The 15,666-nt window shown below is 48.0% G+C and overlaps 8 protein-coding genes across 8 annotated transcripts; 5 read left to right on the top strand and 3 right to left on the bottom strand.

Moving 5' to 3' along the window:
* The first annotated feature begins 947 nt into the window (after positions 1-947).
* On the top strand, positions 948-2,721 carry SPPG_04517 (uncharacterized protein). Its single transcript, XM_016752751.1, has 4 exons — positions 948-1,573; positions 1,648-1,874; positions 1,933-2,148; positions 2,212-2,721. The coding sequence occupies exons 1-4, from the start codon at positions 1,221-1,223 to the stop codon at positions 2,484-2,486; spliced, it is 1,071 nt and encodes a 356-aa protein (XP_016608215.1). The 5' UTR covers positions 948-1,220; the 3' UTR covers positions 2,487-2,721.
* Positions 2,722-3,506: 785 nt separating this feature from the next.
* Positions 3,507-3,881, bottom strand: SPPG_04516 (uncharacterized protein; the record flags this gene model as incomplete). The annotated part of the gene is made up of 1 exon (XM_016752750.1): positions 3,507-3,881. A coding segment is annotated over exon 1 (312 nt), but the record flags the coding sequence as incomplete, so codon positions are not given.
* Positions 3,882-4,166: 285 nt separating this feature from the next.
* SPPG_04515 (ATP-dependent metallopeptidase HflB) lies at positions 4,167-7,022 on the bottom strand. The gene is made up of 4 exons (XM_016752749.1): positions 6,933-7,022; positions 6,475-6,870; positions 4,527-6,417; positions 4,167-4,467 (listed from the first exon to the last, which is right to left on the bottom strand). Exons 2-4 carry the CDS (start codon positions 6,854-6,856, stop codon positions 4,338-4,340), a joined length of 2,403 nt encoding a protein of 800 aa, XP_016608213.1. The 5' UTR covers positions 6,857-6,870; positions 6,933-7,022; the 3' UTR covers positions 4,167-4,337.
* A 138-nt stretch (positions 7,023-7,160) lies between these two features.
* SPPG_04514 (uncharacterized protein) lies at positions 7,161-9,208 on the bottom strand. The gene is made up of 4 exons (XM_016752748.1): positions 8,879-9,208; positions 8,259-8,811; positions 7,683-8,194; positions 7,161-7,616 (listed from the first exon to the last, which is right to left on the bottom strand). Exons 1-4 carry the CDS (start codon positions 9,057-9,059, stop codon positions 7,279-7,281), a joined length of 1,584 nt encoding a protein of 527 aa, XP_016608212.1. The 5' UTR covers positions 9,060-9,208; the 3' UTR covers positions 7,161-7,278.
* A 129-nt stretch (positions 9,209-9,337) lies between these two features.
* Positions 9,338-11,230, top strand: SPPG_04513 (uncharacterized protein). The gene is made up of 4 exons (XM_016752747.1): positions 9,338-10,304; positions 10,362-10,474; positions 10,530-10,775; positions 10,846-11,230. The coding sequence occupies exons 1-4, from the start codon at positions 10,084-10,086 to the stop codon at positions 11,139-11,141; spliced, it is 876 nt and encodes a 291-aa protein (XP_016608211.1). The 5' UTR covers positions 9,338-10,083; the 3' UTR covers positions 11,142-11,230.
* Positions 11,231-11,401: 171 nt separating this feature from the next.
* On the top strand, positions 11,402-12,654 carry SPPG_04512 (uncharacterized protein). The gene is made up of 3 exons (XM_016752746.1): positions 11,402-12,106; positions 12,171-12,263; positions 12,328-12,654. Exons 1-3 carry the CDS (start codon positions 12,046-12,048, stop codon positions 12,546-12,548), a joined length of 375 nt encoding a protein of 124 aa, XP_016608210.1. The 5' UTR covers positions 11,402-12,045; the 3' UTR covers positions 12,549-12,654.
* Positions 12,655-13,430: 776 nt separating this feature from the next.
* On the top strand, positions 13,431-13,986 carry SPPG_04511 (uncharacterized protein). The gene is made up of 3 exons (XM_016752745.1): positions 13,431-13,549; positions 13,606-13,659; positions 13,717-13,986. Exons 1-3 carry the CDS (start codon positions 13,513-13,515, stop codon positions 13,890-13,892), a joined length of 267 nt encoding a protein of 88 aa, XP_016608209.1. The 5' UTR covers positions 13,431-13,512; the 3' UTR covers positions 13,893-13,986.
* Positions 13,987-14,129: 143 nt separating this feature from the next.
* Positions 14,130-15,659, top strand: SPPG_04510 (uncharacterized protein; the record flags this gene model as incomplete). Its single annotated transcript, XM_016752744.1, has 2 exons — positions 14,130-14,551; positions 14,610-15,659. Coding segments are annotated over exons 1-2 (1,311 nt in total), but the record flags the coding sequence as incomplete, so codon positions are not given.
* Between the last annotated feature and the right edge of the window lie 7 nt (positions 15,660-15,666).

The raw sequence follows: 15,666 nt of genomic DNA, 5'->3' as shown, positions 1-15,666 counted from the left end.
TTAATCGTATTAGTTACAATGGAACTGTTGTCCACTATCCATTAAGGTTGGGCTGGGTTGTTGTGCTGTCCTGTGTCGTTAGGTTCTTGTCCTTAGGCTCTCTCTTCTGCGTGACTGATGAGGAGTAAATTAACAGACGAGGGATATTAATGGTTGCAGGGTGGTCAAAGCAAGGGAGAAATCAAGGACATTAATCAAGTATGTCATTAAATCTGACTCTAGCAGGCTGACAACTTACTCAAGCCCACACAGCGGCAATTGGGAAACCATGGTGAGACTGGCGTTCTGGCTGGATCTATGTACCAAAAAGGGACCATGGAATAATGGAAGGCTGTCCTGAACGCCCACCTGAGGAACGTCACCGACTGTTTGCCAAGGTATAGGGATCTTCTGTCACTACATTGTCGCAAGTCTCTGGAGGCGCTGTTTACCTTGGCTCCAAAGCCCCCCGTCCTACTTCCCGCAGTCGGTGCCTCGACTTACGATGGAGAGATGGGTAATCAGAGACGCATTGAGTACTTACAATTAGCAGTTCTACAAACGTTTTGTAGTAGAGAAAATCTTGGCTGAACCAATGTTGAGAGAGATCAGAAAAACGTCGAACACAAACGTGGCATTTGAAAAAGTAAAACCTAGTTACAAGAATGTACCATGTTTCGGTGGGCGTAAAATGGACATTCAACTTCTGTGCTATACGCTACACAGCCCTCTTGGAACACTACAAATTGCCCTCCATATCTATTGTTTTGACCGATCGTAACAAGTGTGACAAAACCGACTGCTTCGTGTGGAGGGAAGGCCAGCCTGTAGGGGCTTGAAGCCCACAGCCTGATTCATGACAAAACCCAACCTTCCATACATGAAATTGGGCAGTGTCAATACCATATCTCCAAACATTCCCTCCTAGTGAGCCCGCATCAAAGAAAAAACCACAAAAAAAAAAAAAAGAAAAGTCGATATGCCTTTACTAAAAATCCCCCCCAAATGCGTGGCAGGTTGCTTTTGGGCGCTGATGTAATTGCCGCCAGCTGACTACGACCCGCGGCTGTGCACATAAAAGGTTCAAAAGGGCCAAGCAAAAGAAGAGCAGCCCTTGAAAAACACTTCAACATTTTCTGCCAAGATCGTTTCTGGAATATGCAAAGCATCGTCAAGACGAATTCAAAAAGCTACAAATAGAAGCTGCACACCCGACTCACCCCAATAACAATTTCACAATAATGTCTTCAAGCGATCTTCGCCCGTTTCTGTCCCTACCACGTATACCTTCCACACCAATGATAACCGTCTCCCCAGACCCGCCCTTCTCCCCAGGACCATCATATCCCTCGGACCCACCCTTCTCACCAGTGCCGCCAACATCCATCTCCCCACCGCCCCTCCCACGTCGACGAGCCATGCGCAAGAGCGACGAAACGCATTTACGTGTACCAAGTCGGGCAGCAAGTTTGAGAGAGGAACGACAAAAAAAGGAGGATGATCAGGGGGTTTGGTGGGCGGGGATTGCAAAATGGGCGGGCCGGTTGAGACGACCAAAGGAGGAGAGGAGGGATGGCTGGGAAGGTTCAAATAGGTATTCCTCTTTTCGTATGACAGTTTGAATGATTGTAGGCATACTTATTCATATCTCAATTGTGATAATGACAGGGTACTCCAATCCACTCCTTCACCACCACCACCACGAGCCGATACGCCAATGTCCCTTCCTCCCCGAACGATATCACTAGAACTTGTACGCACTTTTGGGGTCCCTCTGGAAGTGATAACAGACCGAGAACGGGAATCAGAGCCCGACCCAGTTGACAAGCGGGACCATGTCGCAGAAGGTGTCCCGCGGCTGGTGAGAGTGTGTGTAGAGTGGATTGAAGCAAATGGTTTGTAGCCTGTTTTCAGCGAGTCTGTTCACGTTGCAGGTTTTTGATATGTGTTTAGCGATTGACAAGGAGGGGCTGTATCGCGTCCCGGGATCACATCGTAAAGTCCAAACCTACCAACTCTCCATTGATACCGGTGCATTCGACTATGTGTTCCCCGTCCACGAATCCCCACATACCGTGGCGTCACTGCTGAAAAAGTATCTGGCGTCTATACCCGGCGGAATATGGGGCGGAGAAGACGTCAAGATCCATCTTCGGAATGCCATAATATGTATGTTATCGTCAATTGACAAGTATCTGTATAATCATTATATTAAGTGATTTTGCATGACAGCAACCCCAGCCGCATTCCTCAATCCCCTCCTCCGGAAAACACTAACATCCCCATCACACTTTAATCTTGTGCGTTACTTGACCCGTCATCTCTCCCGCATTACGGCCCACTCGGACATTAACAAGATGACTCCGGAGAATCTCGCTATAGTCATGTTTCCCGGTGTAGAAGCGTTGATAGAAGTGCTTGTGCGGAATTGGGAGGAGGTTTTTGGTAGGGAGGGGGAAAAGGCTGCTGAAGGTGGGGTTGGGGGTGTTGCGCTTGCGGCAGAGTAGTGTAGATGGTTGAAATGTGTATGTTATGGTTTGCGTTAAAGTGGGGTGGAGTAGGAAGTTTTAAATGTTTTTTGTACATGTGGTTAGAGCCCATCTCTTGGTCTCGTTGACTGAATGTCTGTTCTGTTGCATTTCACGTCGTTAGCGGACTTGTTCAATATTTTGGAAACCAGTTCATCCTTTGTACATATTCCATGCCTCTATCATTCTTACTGGGATATCCTCCTAAACGCCCTCTCTTATCCCTCTCACCCCCGGACTCTCTACTCTCTGTCCTGTCCCCTCCCTCGCCCCTCCCACCATACCACCCACCCTCACCCCCATCCCCACCCTCCTCCAATCCCCCGGATCCTCCCCCACAGCCCGCACAACTACCGTCTTCTCCTTATCCTTACTATACAATGCAGACGGCTCCAGCTGAATCCCCTCAACAGGCCACATCCTCAACATGGTGGTCAAAGTAAATTGAAATGTGACCAACATAGCATAATGGAGACTGAGGACTACGAGGGGAACACCACACGTCGCAACCATGAGGGGGTACGGGCACTGCGATTCAATAGGACCGCAAAGCGTATCGGGATCAGTAGCATCGCAGGATGGATCAGGTCCACAGACGGTCCAACATAAAGATTTCAAACCCGTCGACCCAATCGACAAGATAAATTGGAATAAAAACGCAACGAGAAGGGAAATAAAAAGACGCCGAAAGATTGCGCCTAATGCGTTCCTGATTTTATATGCCGCGACAATAATGGCGATCCCGCATCCCCATTCGACTATAGCAGCATATCCAAAAAGAAGCGTCTCTGCTACGTTGTAAAACGAAAAGATTAAACCCGAGTCCATGTCTTTGATCATCCATACAAGTTCGGCGAGGAGGAGGAAGAAAAGGAGGATAGCGCCAATGACTTGAATAAGTGGGACGACTTTTCGGGGGATCTTGAGAACCTACATCAAAAACTTATCAACTTTGCATCACACACAATCTCGAGCAAAAAAAAAAGGATGGACATTTACTATTTCAAACCTCTTGACCCGCTCGCTAACAAACCAAATATACCCCATCATCGTAAAATACAAAACCCAATCCACACTCAAATACAACATTGCAAACCCCGGTCGAAGCTTGGCACCTTGAACGAAATACCCCGTTTTGACCGCAAACAATATCAGAAACAAGGATACACCACTGGAAATGATGCCGAGGTGGAGATGGAAGGTTGTGTAGTGTGATAGCCAGGTTTTGAGACAGGTGAGGAGGGTTATTGTGGAGAGGATGAGGGCACCCCAGGCGTAGTTGGAGGCGAGGTGGTCGGCAGTGTATGGCATCTTGGTCGACGTCCCAAAAATGGTGCCCGGCACCCGAAATGCGTGAAAAAAGAAAATATCCTTGGTTTTGGAGAAGGGGAGAAGACCCAATCTACAAAGTTTTAAACTCCAACCCTGGAAATTAACGCAAGAAAGCTACACCGATAGGATTGCACCAGTTCCGTCAAGTCTAACTGTGCCGTGTCTCTGCGTCTCCCAATATTTAGTAAGTAAACCTTGTGATAAATATAGAAGGGTCGATACATGATGGCTAGATCATTGGGGGTATCGGAAAGTCTGGCCTCCTGGTAGCGGAGCCTGGTTTATGTAAGCCAATTGGGGTAAAGCAAAACCAATCCCGCGGGAAACTATCATGCGATTCACTCAAAGCCCAAATCCGTACACATAAACCAATAGTGAAAAATCAGAATGAGGTATCTTTAAGAGGTCAATCTCCAATCACAGACACGTTGTTTAAACCAGATGTTTCTTGTAAAAAAAATCATCACATCAAACACCAAAATTAATGATATCGAAATTCTATGCATCACTCTCAGCATCCTTTTTCTTTTTCTGTTCTTCTTGTTTCAACTGTTCCACCAACTCGTGTGCGTCCTGCCCTTCTGGAGTGCCGAGGTACTCCACATAGTTGCCAGTATCCGGCCATTGTCTAGGAAGCCAACAAAGTCAATGTGGGCAAAACAAACAAGAGAGACAAAGATAGCTTACCTAGGTCCCAAAAGTTTAATCATATCTTCCCGACCAATAACTTCCTTTTCCAACAACAAGTTTGCGACTTTTTTGACTTCAGCACTTCGGTCCGTGAGAAGCTGGACAGTACGCTCGTAAGCAGATGCAATAATGCCCCGAACTTCTTCGTCAATGAGTTTGGCAGTTTCTTCAGAATAAGGTTTCTGGAACTGCTGTTCGCCGTTCGGGTTGCCGTATGAGATGTGACCAAGTTTCGTCATGCCGTACGTCATGACTTGGGCGTATGCCATTTTCGTCACTTTTTGGAGGTCATCTTGTGCACCCGTTGTGATCGACTTGAAAAAGATTTGCTCGGACGCACGGCCGCCGAGGGTCATGCACATCATGTCGAGCATTTGAGAGGTGGAGTGCAGGTATTCTTCTTTTGGAAGGTACTGTGCGTACCCGAGGGCGCCGACTCCACGGGGGATGATGGAGACTTTGAGGAGGGGGTGGGCGTGTTGGAGGAACCATCCAGCAACAGCGTGTCCGGCTTCGTGATGAGCAACAATCTTCTTTTCTTCGGGAGAGAGGACACGGGATTTCTTTTCGAGACCAGCAATAACACGTTCGATGGCAGCCTCAAAATGCTTCTCCGTGACGGAATCAGAGAGCTGTCGGGCAGCAATGAGGGCGGCTTCGTTACAGACGTTGTGAACATCCGCTCCAGAAAAGCCTGGAGTCAATGCTGCTAATTTCCGAGCAAGCTTTTCAATGTCCTCGGTCGTTTTGATAGGTTTGAGATGCACCTTGAAGATCTCCACTCGGCCCTTAATGTCAGGCCGGTCGATGGCAATGTGTCGGTCGAATCGGCCAGGTCGGAGCAACGCCGGGTCAAGAACATCAGGCCGGTTAGTACCCGCCAGCACAACCACGTGCTCGCTCGATCCAAACCCGTCCATTTCAACCAACAGTTGGTTGAGTGTGCTCTCCCGTTCATCATTTCCACCGGCGTATCCACCCCTTCCACGCGCCTTTCCAATCGCATCAATTTCGTCAATGAAAATAATGCACGGGGCATGTTTTTTGGCGTTGGCAAAGAGGTCTCGCACACGGGACGAGCCGACTCCTACAAACATCTCCACAAACTCGGATCCAGATACGCTTAAAAATGGTGTACCCGCCTCTCCTGCCGTGGCTTTGGCCAAGAGCGTTTTACCCGTTCCAGGAGGCCCCGACAAAATTGCACCCTTGGGAATCTTTGCCCCCAACCGCTCGTATCGCGCAGGGTCCTTTAAAAACTTTACAAACTCCATAATTTCCTCCTTGGCCTCATCCATCCCTGCTACATCCTTGAACTTGACCTTGACCTCTGTTTCATGGTTGTATAGCTTCGCCCTCGACTTGCCGATTCCAAAGATGCCTTGTCCACCACTCGCACCACCAGCCGCCCGCCGCGATAGCCAGAACAAGACACCCACCATCAAAAATGTTGGCGCCAAGTTCAGCAAAATGGACATGGTGCTGAGCTCATTAACATAGGTCACTGGTATACGTTCCCGTGCAGGGATCCCAAGCTCCCGTTGCGCCAACTCCAAGTTTCTCTCAAACGACTCTACACTCCCAATCGTAAAGTAGTAGTGGGGTTGGTTGGCGGGCAAAGGACCATGAGATGACGAACGAAGTTGGGGAGCATCAGGACGGAGGTACACGCGTACAATGCTTTTGTTGACGACTTCCAGATGGTCAACATAGCCCTTGTCGAGCATGTTGGCGCGGAAATCTTGCCATGTTATTTGCTGTTCGGAAGAGTAGCTGGACCAAAAGTTGTATAGCAAAAATGCGGCGGGCAGACCGTAGAGGAGGACCATGTTGGGGTTGATCTTGATTGTAAAGATCTCTATTGGTGGCGGAGGTTTTGGAATCTTGCCTGCAGTAAAAGATGAGTACCATCACAGCATTGCGCTTACAAACGCACCATCCTTACCGCTTTTCCCTTTGTCTTCTGCACCCTCACTATCCCTCTTCTTTTGTCGCCGTCCCGTCTCCTCCCGCGAACTCTCTTCTTCCTCATTTTCACGCTCCTTCTCCTTTGGCTCTCTCTTTGGCGGCTTGGCAAAATGCTCAAACCCCTTTGGCAATCTCCGCTCCTCGTCATTCGTTTTCGGGTCACTTTCGGACGCCATGCTCCGTATCGACCCCCAACTCTGCGTCTCTAGCAATGATAATAGGCGACTGCGGGCCAACGGCTGTCGCGTATGTGTCAGACAGTGAATGGATTTGCGTGTGAATGAATGCCAGGTGGGAGCTGCGGACAGGTGGCGAGTGTTTCGCCAAAGGGCTCTCCCATTTTGTAGTAGGGAGGCCATAATGTAAATCGATACTGTTGGAAACAAGTCAAAAACCGAAAATGAAGAATGCAAGCAAGGAACCAACAAAACTTACATGAACGTGAAAACCCTCTATAGTACCCAGGTCCTACAGTCTACTGCCAGATATCTGATCTTTTTTCCGCAGTTTGGATAACCCGATCTGACGCTGGCGGCACCCTTCCCAACGACCTCTGACGAACTTCAGTACCGGTTGCCATAGTGAAATACGAAGGTTGTGTGTGAGTCAGCAGCATTTCCGGACCTCCGGACTATGGCGGATAAAGTCCAATCGACAAACAGACTGAGGCATTTTTAAAAAAACGGGCTTTTGCAATAATACATGTTTACAAAACTGTCAGAGACATCCATCTACAAGAATCCTGCAAAATAAAAAAAAAACGTATCCTCAACTCTCTATACTACATCCAAACCGATTGTACAGTCTCCCAAACCAACTTCCATTGGCCTGTCAGCCCAAAGGACCGTCCTAGGCCATCAAACCTCGTCCCATTTATCCCATTATACAAGAGCTGATTGATACTCGCATTCAATGTCGCATTGTTGATGGCGCCTTTGGTGCTAATGTCTTGTATGATGGTATACACATCCCGAGCTGATGCAGACGGATACAGGGACAAGACGACAGCCATCATACCGGCAACATGGGGAGAGGCCATGGAGGTGCCAGAGGATACGCGAGTCGCTGTATTTGAAGTGTACCAAGCAGATGTAATGTTGGTCCCCGGTGCGAAAATATCTGTTGTCATGCAATGATGAGTAAATGTGCAACAGAAAAAGGTTAGAAAAACGTAGGGGCACTTACTGACGCAGGAACCAAAATTGGAAAACGAGGCTCGTCGATCGGTTTCCGTCGAGGCTCCAACCGTCATGACCACGCCAGAATCGGCTGGAGATGAATCGCAAGCATTTGTATTGTTGTTACCAGCTGCGACGGCAACAGGCACACCCAATCCAACCGCGCGTCCAATCACCTCATTCATCAATGCAGATGTGCCACCTCCCCCCAAACTCATGTTAATTACGGCTCTTCGCGTTGTATTTTGGCGGACTTGACCCAAGACCCATTCCAATCCCTTGATGACCTGGCTAACAAGGCCGTTCCCGTCATTGTCCAACACTTTGACGGCAACAATGTTGGCAGCCTTTGCGACGCCATAGGTTGCTCCGGCTGCAGTACCTGAAACGTGTGTGCCGTGTCCGTTGCCGTCAATGTCGCCGTCCGCTGAAAAGGAGGCGCCAGTGCGAGCACGTCCACCGAAATCATCGTGGGCCACGTTGCATCCCGTGTCCACAATGTAAATGTCCACACCCGCCCTGAAAAACAGTGAATCGTTAGAGCCTTGCGAGCGCCACAAAACACTCTCCAGTCATTACATACCCTCCATTAGGTGGATACACATAGAGGCCCTGGAAACCGGGCTCGCGATGAGAGATGCGATCGAGTCCCCATGGTGGATCTCGCTGGAAAACCGTCTGACTCTCATTCGCAGCAGCCAAGAATCCCGTCATGGTCACATATGGGTTGTTGGATACAGGTGATTGTGTCCCGCCGACATACTGATCTCTTTCTACCAGTCTCACCAGGGGACTCCTTTGAATGAGGGCCACAAGCCATTCTGGGAAGTGGCCCTGATAACCTCTCAGGAACTCTGAATCAAACTTTTGGAGGATGCCAGCAAATTTGTTGATGGTATCCTTGTCGAAAAGTTGCGTGTCACTGAGCATGTTGATGATCCACTGAAGATGGCTGTTAAGGTCGTCGGATGTTGCATTTGGATGCAAGGCAACAATGTAGCGATCTCTTGATACAGAGCCTGGAGCGCGCAAGTCGGGGGGCAGCTTATCCAAAATGTCCTTGACAGCTTGGGACAAGTTGAAATTGTCTGGAATGGTGATTTTGGAGAGATCTGGGAGAGTCACAGCTCCTTGAACTACGCACAAACCAAGCGGTTAGCGTGAATCTTAGGGTAGCCCCGCGACAGGAGAACATGCACTTACCTCGCTGTGCTGGTTGTTCGGCGATTTCCATGTTGTGAGGCGCAAATGCGGCCGGTTGCATGACTGGACGCAGCGGTAACAAGGCGAGCGGTTGACAGAATGCAGTAACAGAAAAGATAGCTACATATAGCGCGAGGGCGGCCCCCACCCATGTTCGTGTATTGAGTGTCATGGTGCCCATGCGCGTGAATCAAATCTGCAAAGAACAAAACGATCGACTATATACAAGCAATGGAAATGGCTTGCACAGCAGAAACCCTGCTGCCCTCCGTCTTGGAACAAAATGCCCTCGGTTCTCGCCAATCTCAAAGCCCCGCCGTAGAAAAGTTCAGCACTGCCTCCTTCATCACAATGCTGAGCCTTTCATGGAATGGAATGTACAGCCACTAGAGTCACATGACTGTCGATCACTCATAATTCATCAGGTAAGCAACGTTGGGTCAGAGATGCCAATACACTAAGAGATGGGACGAAAGTCCATGCACGTTCTGTGGTTGGAAAGGGGTTGGGTTGGGGACAGTGATGCGACCTTGAAACACAATGCAGAACTGACATATCAGGTATCCTTTGGCTTCGCCCTCAATGTGTTTCCCGTGGAGATGAAGGACTGACATATCCGCATAAACAAAAAAATAACTGGAGTTCTACTTCACAACGAAGATCCCTTTGGAAACGACGAGTGTTCTGGCCTGGAGTGGACGGGACTGCGATACGGGCATTCTCGACCATTTCAGATCGGTGGCGTTTGGCTCGAGACTTTTCCTGTTGGGATGAAGGAACACTTGTCCACTAGAACATCCAAAAAAAAGCCAAAGCTTGGAATTCTTTTTCAGAATAACAACGCCTACGTTTTTTCTGGAAACGTCGAGTGTTCTGGCCTGGAGTGGACGGGACTGGAACGCGTGCATTCTCGAGCATTTCAGCAATCCAAGTAACTAAAAATAGACGGGAGAGGTATGCACGCCTTCCGTGTCATAACGTCTTAATCATAAATGTTTATCAGGAAAGAGGCGTCGAAGTTCTTTTAATAGTACATGCATCTGCGTTCATATCGGATGTCTGCGCCGCTTGCGACTTAGGAGTTTCCATTGCGTTTTTGTTGCACCATTTCCTTGCACATAAAAAGGAGACTGTTCCTTTCTTCCCTGACACGCTACCATCTTCTTGCACCATTCTCATCTTCTGTACGAAAATCGTTAATAACGATGTCTTTGAACGCTGCCACAGAGATCACAATCCCACCTACCAGTGAAAACACTATAACCATCCTGACAGCAACTACAGCCGACACACCATTCAAGAAATTAGCTGCTACCCTATGTGCAAAGAATGGAGTGCGTATGGAAGCCCAACGCATTGGCCCTGACAGCATCATCACCATGCAAGGGGCCAGAGACGATGTGACGACAGTGGTTGAGGAGTTACGGTACTATACAACGCTTTTCAGACCTGATTGTAGCATCCACTGAATTAGCCATCATAGCCTTTCTCAACCGCAGATGACCGTAAAGGAAGTGGAGGGGGATCCACTATTCTACGGCGTGATTATTCGGGTAACGGTCAATCATGGCGGTATTTTTAAGAAGGCTTCCAGTGGTATGTTAGATGGTAATACTAGCGACTATCTTTCATGTCGCTAACTATTCTCTAGGCGACCTGGACCACGCCCTTCCCATCGAGCTGCCCCCTTCATATCAAGAATCGATGCTGTCTCGGGTGGCAGTGAATGCCGCTTCGCATACAGTAGGAAGTGTCCCGCTGGCAAGCAGTTTCGCGCTCGCAACAACGGCTATCATAAGTGCCGTTGGCGTGCCATCGTCCTCCTTGACCTCAGCCAGCATAGCTGCCGGATCTCAGTTTTTAGAAAGACTGATCTCAAAAAAGCCAAAGAAGCCTGGTAAGGACAAGGCGCTGAGTGTATGAGTCATTGTTGCCATAGCAATTAAACGACAAACTTCAATATCTAGCTTTCGACGAAAAAGCCACCCTCCAAGCCTTTCATGCATTTAAAATGGAGCACCGAAGCATTACGACTGAACGGGTGCGGCTAGCCGAGATTGATTTGGAAAGGGACAAGGAGAAGACGAAGCTGGAGCAGGAGAAGACGAAGCTGGAGCAGGAGAAGACGAAGCTGGAGCAGGAGAAGACGAAGCTGGAGCAGGAGAAGACGAAGCAACTGCAACTTAAATATGAGCAGAAGCAACTGCAACTTAAATATGAGCATGAGCGGTTCCTAATAGAGCGTGGAATGAAGCCATCCTAACTTTTTGTATACCCTTCTCTGGCTTTGTAAAAACAATCATATAAAATATTTTCTTGATGGCCTTCCAAGACATACCCCTTCTCTTTGATATCCTACGCAACTCTGCTCCTGTAGAAGTTCCTAGAAAAATCATTGCACCAAATCTCTACAGCATCTCTTGCTTTAATTGCTTTGCCGAATCCCTTTTTCCAATTCTCTAAGGCTCCTAAATCCATGCCCCCAACTCTGAAAAAATCCGCCCAAAAGGTGTCCCCCAAATCGCGTTTTGCTAAGCTTTTCCTGTGGGGATGAAGGACACTAGAACATCCAAAAAAAGCCAAAGGATTCTTATTCAGAATAACAACGCCTGCATTTATCTGGAAACGCCGAGTGTTCTGGCCTGGAGCGGATGGGAAAAATAACTACGAGTAGATGGGAAAGGTATCCACGCCTTCCTTGTCATAAGGTTAAATGTTTAGACTTGGCGTCAAAGTCTGTTTACAGCACATTTCATATGGCAGCCTTCCTTCGGATGCTTGATCTTGCAACATAAAAAGGACACTTTTCTTGTTCCCTCGTTGTGCTGATTGAGCATTACTATTTTTTTTTCATCGATTATGGAAGCCCCACCTGTTACAGTCACACTCCAACCCACAGACAACAATGCTTTGATCATAGGTGAGGTCAAACCTGATCAAGTGCCGTTTGAGGAAACAACTGTCTGCTCCAAGAAAGGAGTGAAGATGGAGGCGCAACGTACTGGACCAGAAGGCACGATCACCATGCAAGGCAACTACGATGTGGTCTTTAGCGTAATTGAGGCGCTACGTTATGCACTTTCGTTGCGAGTCTGAATGGTAGCATGATAGACATATATTGAACTTGCTACAATAGCCTTGTCCAGCCGTCCCTTAGTGTCAAACATATGGAAGGCGGCCCCATGCTCAACGGGGTTATCATCAGCGCGACTGTCAAGGCCACGAGTGGTATGTGGAAGTCTTTACCGGCTGTGTTTTTGCATTGCGCTGACTTGTGGTCTGCGCGATTTAGACAACGCTTCTCCAAAAGATATGGCTCCGTCCTATCAAAAGTCGACTATCTCGCGCTTGGGCACTGCCTCGACTGTGACTGCAACAAAACCTGGTAAGCGCGCATCATGAGAAGTTCATAATGTTGCTATAGCAATTAGAAACTTAATGGCATCTAGCATTTACTGAAGGGACATCGCTCCAATCGTACAAAATGGAGCAACGAAGCATGACGACTGAAAGGGTGCGGCTAGCCGAGATTGATTTGGAAAAGGTCAAGGAGATGGAGCGGGAGAAAACCAAGCGGCTGCAACTTCAACTTGAGCATGCCCGGTTCCTAGTAACGCGTGGAAAATCGCCATCTCCCCCTTTGCATGTCTCAAAATCTACCACACAGTGATGCCATATAGCGTATCTCAAAATCTACTATATAGTGATTGATTTACAAAGACATTCCCTTTGCTTTCCTACACAGTAAAAGTTCCTACAAAGAACATTGCATCAACACTCTAATCTCTTGCTTGATTTGCTTTGCCGAATCCCATCTTCCAATTCTCTAAAGCTCCTCCTTTTATGCCTTTATGCCTTCAAGCAATTCCCAAAAACTCTGAAAAAATCCGCTCAAGCAATGGAAATGGCTTGGCTAGCACAGCAGAAGCCCTGCTACCCGGGATGAAATGGAATGTACAGTCACATGACTGTCGATCACTTCTAAGATCAGGTAAGCAAATGTAGGCGGGGACAAGGTCAGAGATGCCAATACACGAAGAGATGGGACGAAAGTCCATGCCCGTTCTGTGGTTGGAAAGGGGTTGGACTCATGCCGTGGGACAGGGATGCGACCTTGCAACACAATGCAACACTAACACTTCAGGATATCATTTAGTATCCTTGTTTTTACTCTTCATTCGATGTCTTGTCCTGTGGAGATGAAGGAACAGTATCCTTTAGCACATCCGCAAATACAAAAAACTGGAATTTTTTTTCAAAATAAAAACCCTTGGTTTTCCCTCTGCGAAGGACGAATGCTCTGGCCTGGAGCGGGTGGGACTGGATTGTCTACCATTAACGATCCAAAAATAACCAGTTATCCGATCGTGTCTCCTATTTCTGTCTCCTATTAGATACTTTTCCATGTCTTGATGTCTGAATAAGGTGTCCCCAATAGTCCATCTATAGTTTGTTAGAAATCCCCAGGCTTATTTGCTAATACGGTGGGGGTGTGAAATCAATCAAGACAATGTGACTGAAAGACTTTTTTATAGTATATGACTGCAACGTGGCAGTTTCCAGAATTGCTTGGGTTTTTGAACATAAAAAGGGTAGCATAACTTTCCTCCCCGTTTGATCGAAAAGCCTTAAACATGCAAACCGCAGATATTTTCACAGATGCGTCCAGTGGTATGTGGGAGTGCCATACTAGGTACGCTTTTGCATTATGTTGACTTGTTATTTAGGAGATTCGCTGCCCTCTTACGAGGAATCAACCAGGGCTTCTGAACCAAAACCTGGTAAGGGCGCACGTCATTGACTGTTGCAATGGTAACTAACACTTAAATGTCATCTAGCGTTGGATGAAGCAGCAACCCTGCAAGCGTTCTATACCTTTAAACTCGAGCAGTGTTTGGCAAAGCAAAGGCAATACAACGAGAATCAGTTGGAATTACAAGAAGAAAAACTAAAGGAGCTGCAAGAAGAAATAAAGGAATGGGAACTGAAGCTTCAGCATATGCGATCTTGTTGATGCAGAAAGGAAAGCGTCATGGTAGCTTTTAGGATATCCACTTTGTCTTTGTTCTGTAAAGAGTTCCTACAAGAAAATCACTGCAACACTCTAATCTCTTGCTTGAATTGCTATGCCGAATTCCTTCAATCCTTCTAAAAGCTCCTCCCTTTTATGCCTTTATGCTTTCAAAAATAATCAGTCTCAAAATCAAATCGCGTTTTCCTATTAATAGGCTTTCTAATTTCTTGGCATCACAGCCGCCACATATTACAACGCACCTACTCTTTTACACACTCAAACAAATCTACAAAGCAACAATAACGGAGGAAGGCAATAACAGACCTTGGCATTAGCTTAAGCTTTTTATTTTCAACTATCACTCTTACTGCCCACGACATTGTCTGCACACACCTACCATGCCGCAACTGCCGTCCCCACCGCCGTCAGCAACATTCCAACAGCATCAGTGTCGCTGGTCGCTTCCTCCATGCTCAGAGACATTTAGTGACGCTGAAGCCCTCTATACTCACCTCACCAACGAGCACATTGGCAGAAAAGCCACAAACAACCTCTGTCTCGACTGTCACTGGGAGGACTGCAACGTTCAAACCACAAAGAGGGACCATATTACAAGTCATCTACGAGTCCATGTCCCACTCAAGCCCCACGTTTGCGAGGTAAGATGCAACTATATCAGTGTGCGAATGTGTGGTCGGTGTGCTGATAGTGTAGTAGATTTGTGGAAGGGCTTTCAAGCGCCCGCAGGACAAGAAGAAACACGACAAACTTCACGAGGACGCTGCTCTTATGGGTCAGGACCATGCATTCCTCGACTCACAACTGCGCGTGCCACGTCCGATGGCTTCCATGCGCAGAAGAAGCAGTGGCCGCTCCATTGTCAAGTCAGAGCGCTCTCCCTCGTTTTCACCGGCCGGTTCATTAGACGGCTCTCCACGTCACCCGACCATGGACACTCCCAAACACTCGCCCTTTTCCCCATACTCGGAAACAACGTGGTCCGATATGCAAGGCTGTTCCCCGCATTCAGGAACGGCAGGAGAGTTCTCGCCCCAGTCGGCACTCTCCCCTGCAGACGATGTGATCTTTGGCAGCATACCCTCGGATCAAAATCTCTTGTTTGATCACCCCGAGTTCCATTACAATGGGAATTTCAATGGAGACCTGAATGGGGACCTAAACAGTGGGATTCCAGGCGGGATAAACGACGTGACGCCCATGCCCCTGAATGGAAAACGCGGATATGACATTGTCGACGAATTTATGAGCGACTTTAAAAAGAAGCGCCTCTCCACCACTTACGACGCCGACATGGCGCAACGTCTGGATGAAATGGCCACGTTTCTTTTTGATGATACCACCGGTGCCTTACCTCCTCTTGACACCCAACCCGTTGAACACCTCAACGACCTCAACACATTCCTTTTGCAACTGTCGAATGAAATTGGAGATAGCACCTGTTACATGGACAACAGTCTCTCTACCGACGACACGATGAGCGGCTTCCATTCGTCCTTTGATACCTACAACAACGTCGAAGACTCGGCCTTTGTCGTACCCGCCAACCCGCAACCCCTCCTCAACCCGCCCATCGTCCCTACCCACCGTCCAGTCTATAACGACTCTGTCATCGCAGATTCCATCATAACACCTCCCGTCGTTCCCTCCCACTCCACACTCCCAAGCTCAGATCTGTACACCTACCAAAACCTCCCCTCCATACCAACATTTGACCCCTCGACGTTCGACCCGACCACCACACCCCAGGAGTGGG

Source organism: Spizellomyces punctatus, assembly GCF_000182565.1.
Source record: "Spizellomyces punctatus DAOM BR117 chromosome Unknown supercont1.7, whole genome shotgun sequence".
Taxonomy (NCBI): Eukaryota; Fungi; Chytridiomycota; class Chytridiomycetes; order Spizellomycetales; family Spizellomycetaceae; genus Spizellomyces; species Spizellomyces punctatus.
Note: the sequence above shows the minus strand (reverse complement) of the source record. Positions and strands in the feature narration are given on the sequence as shown.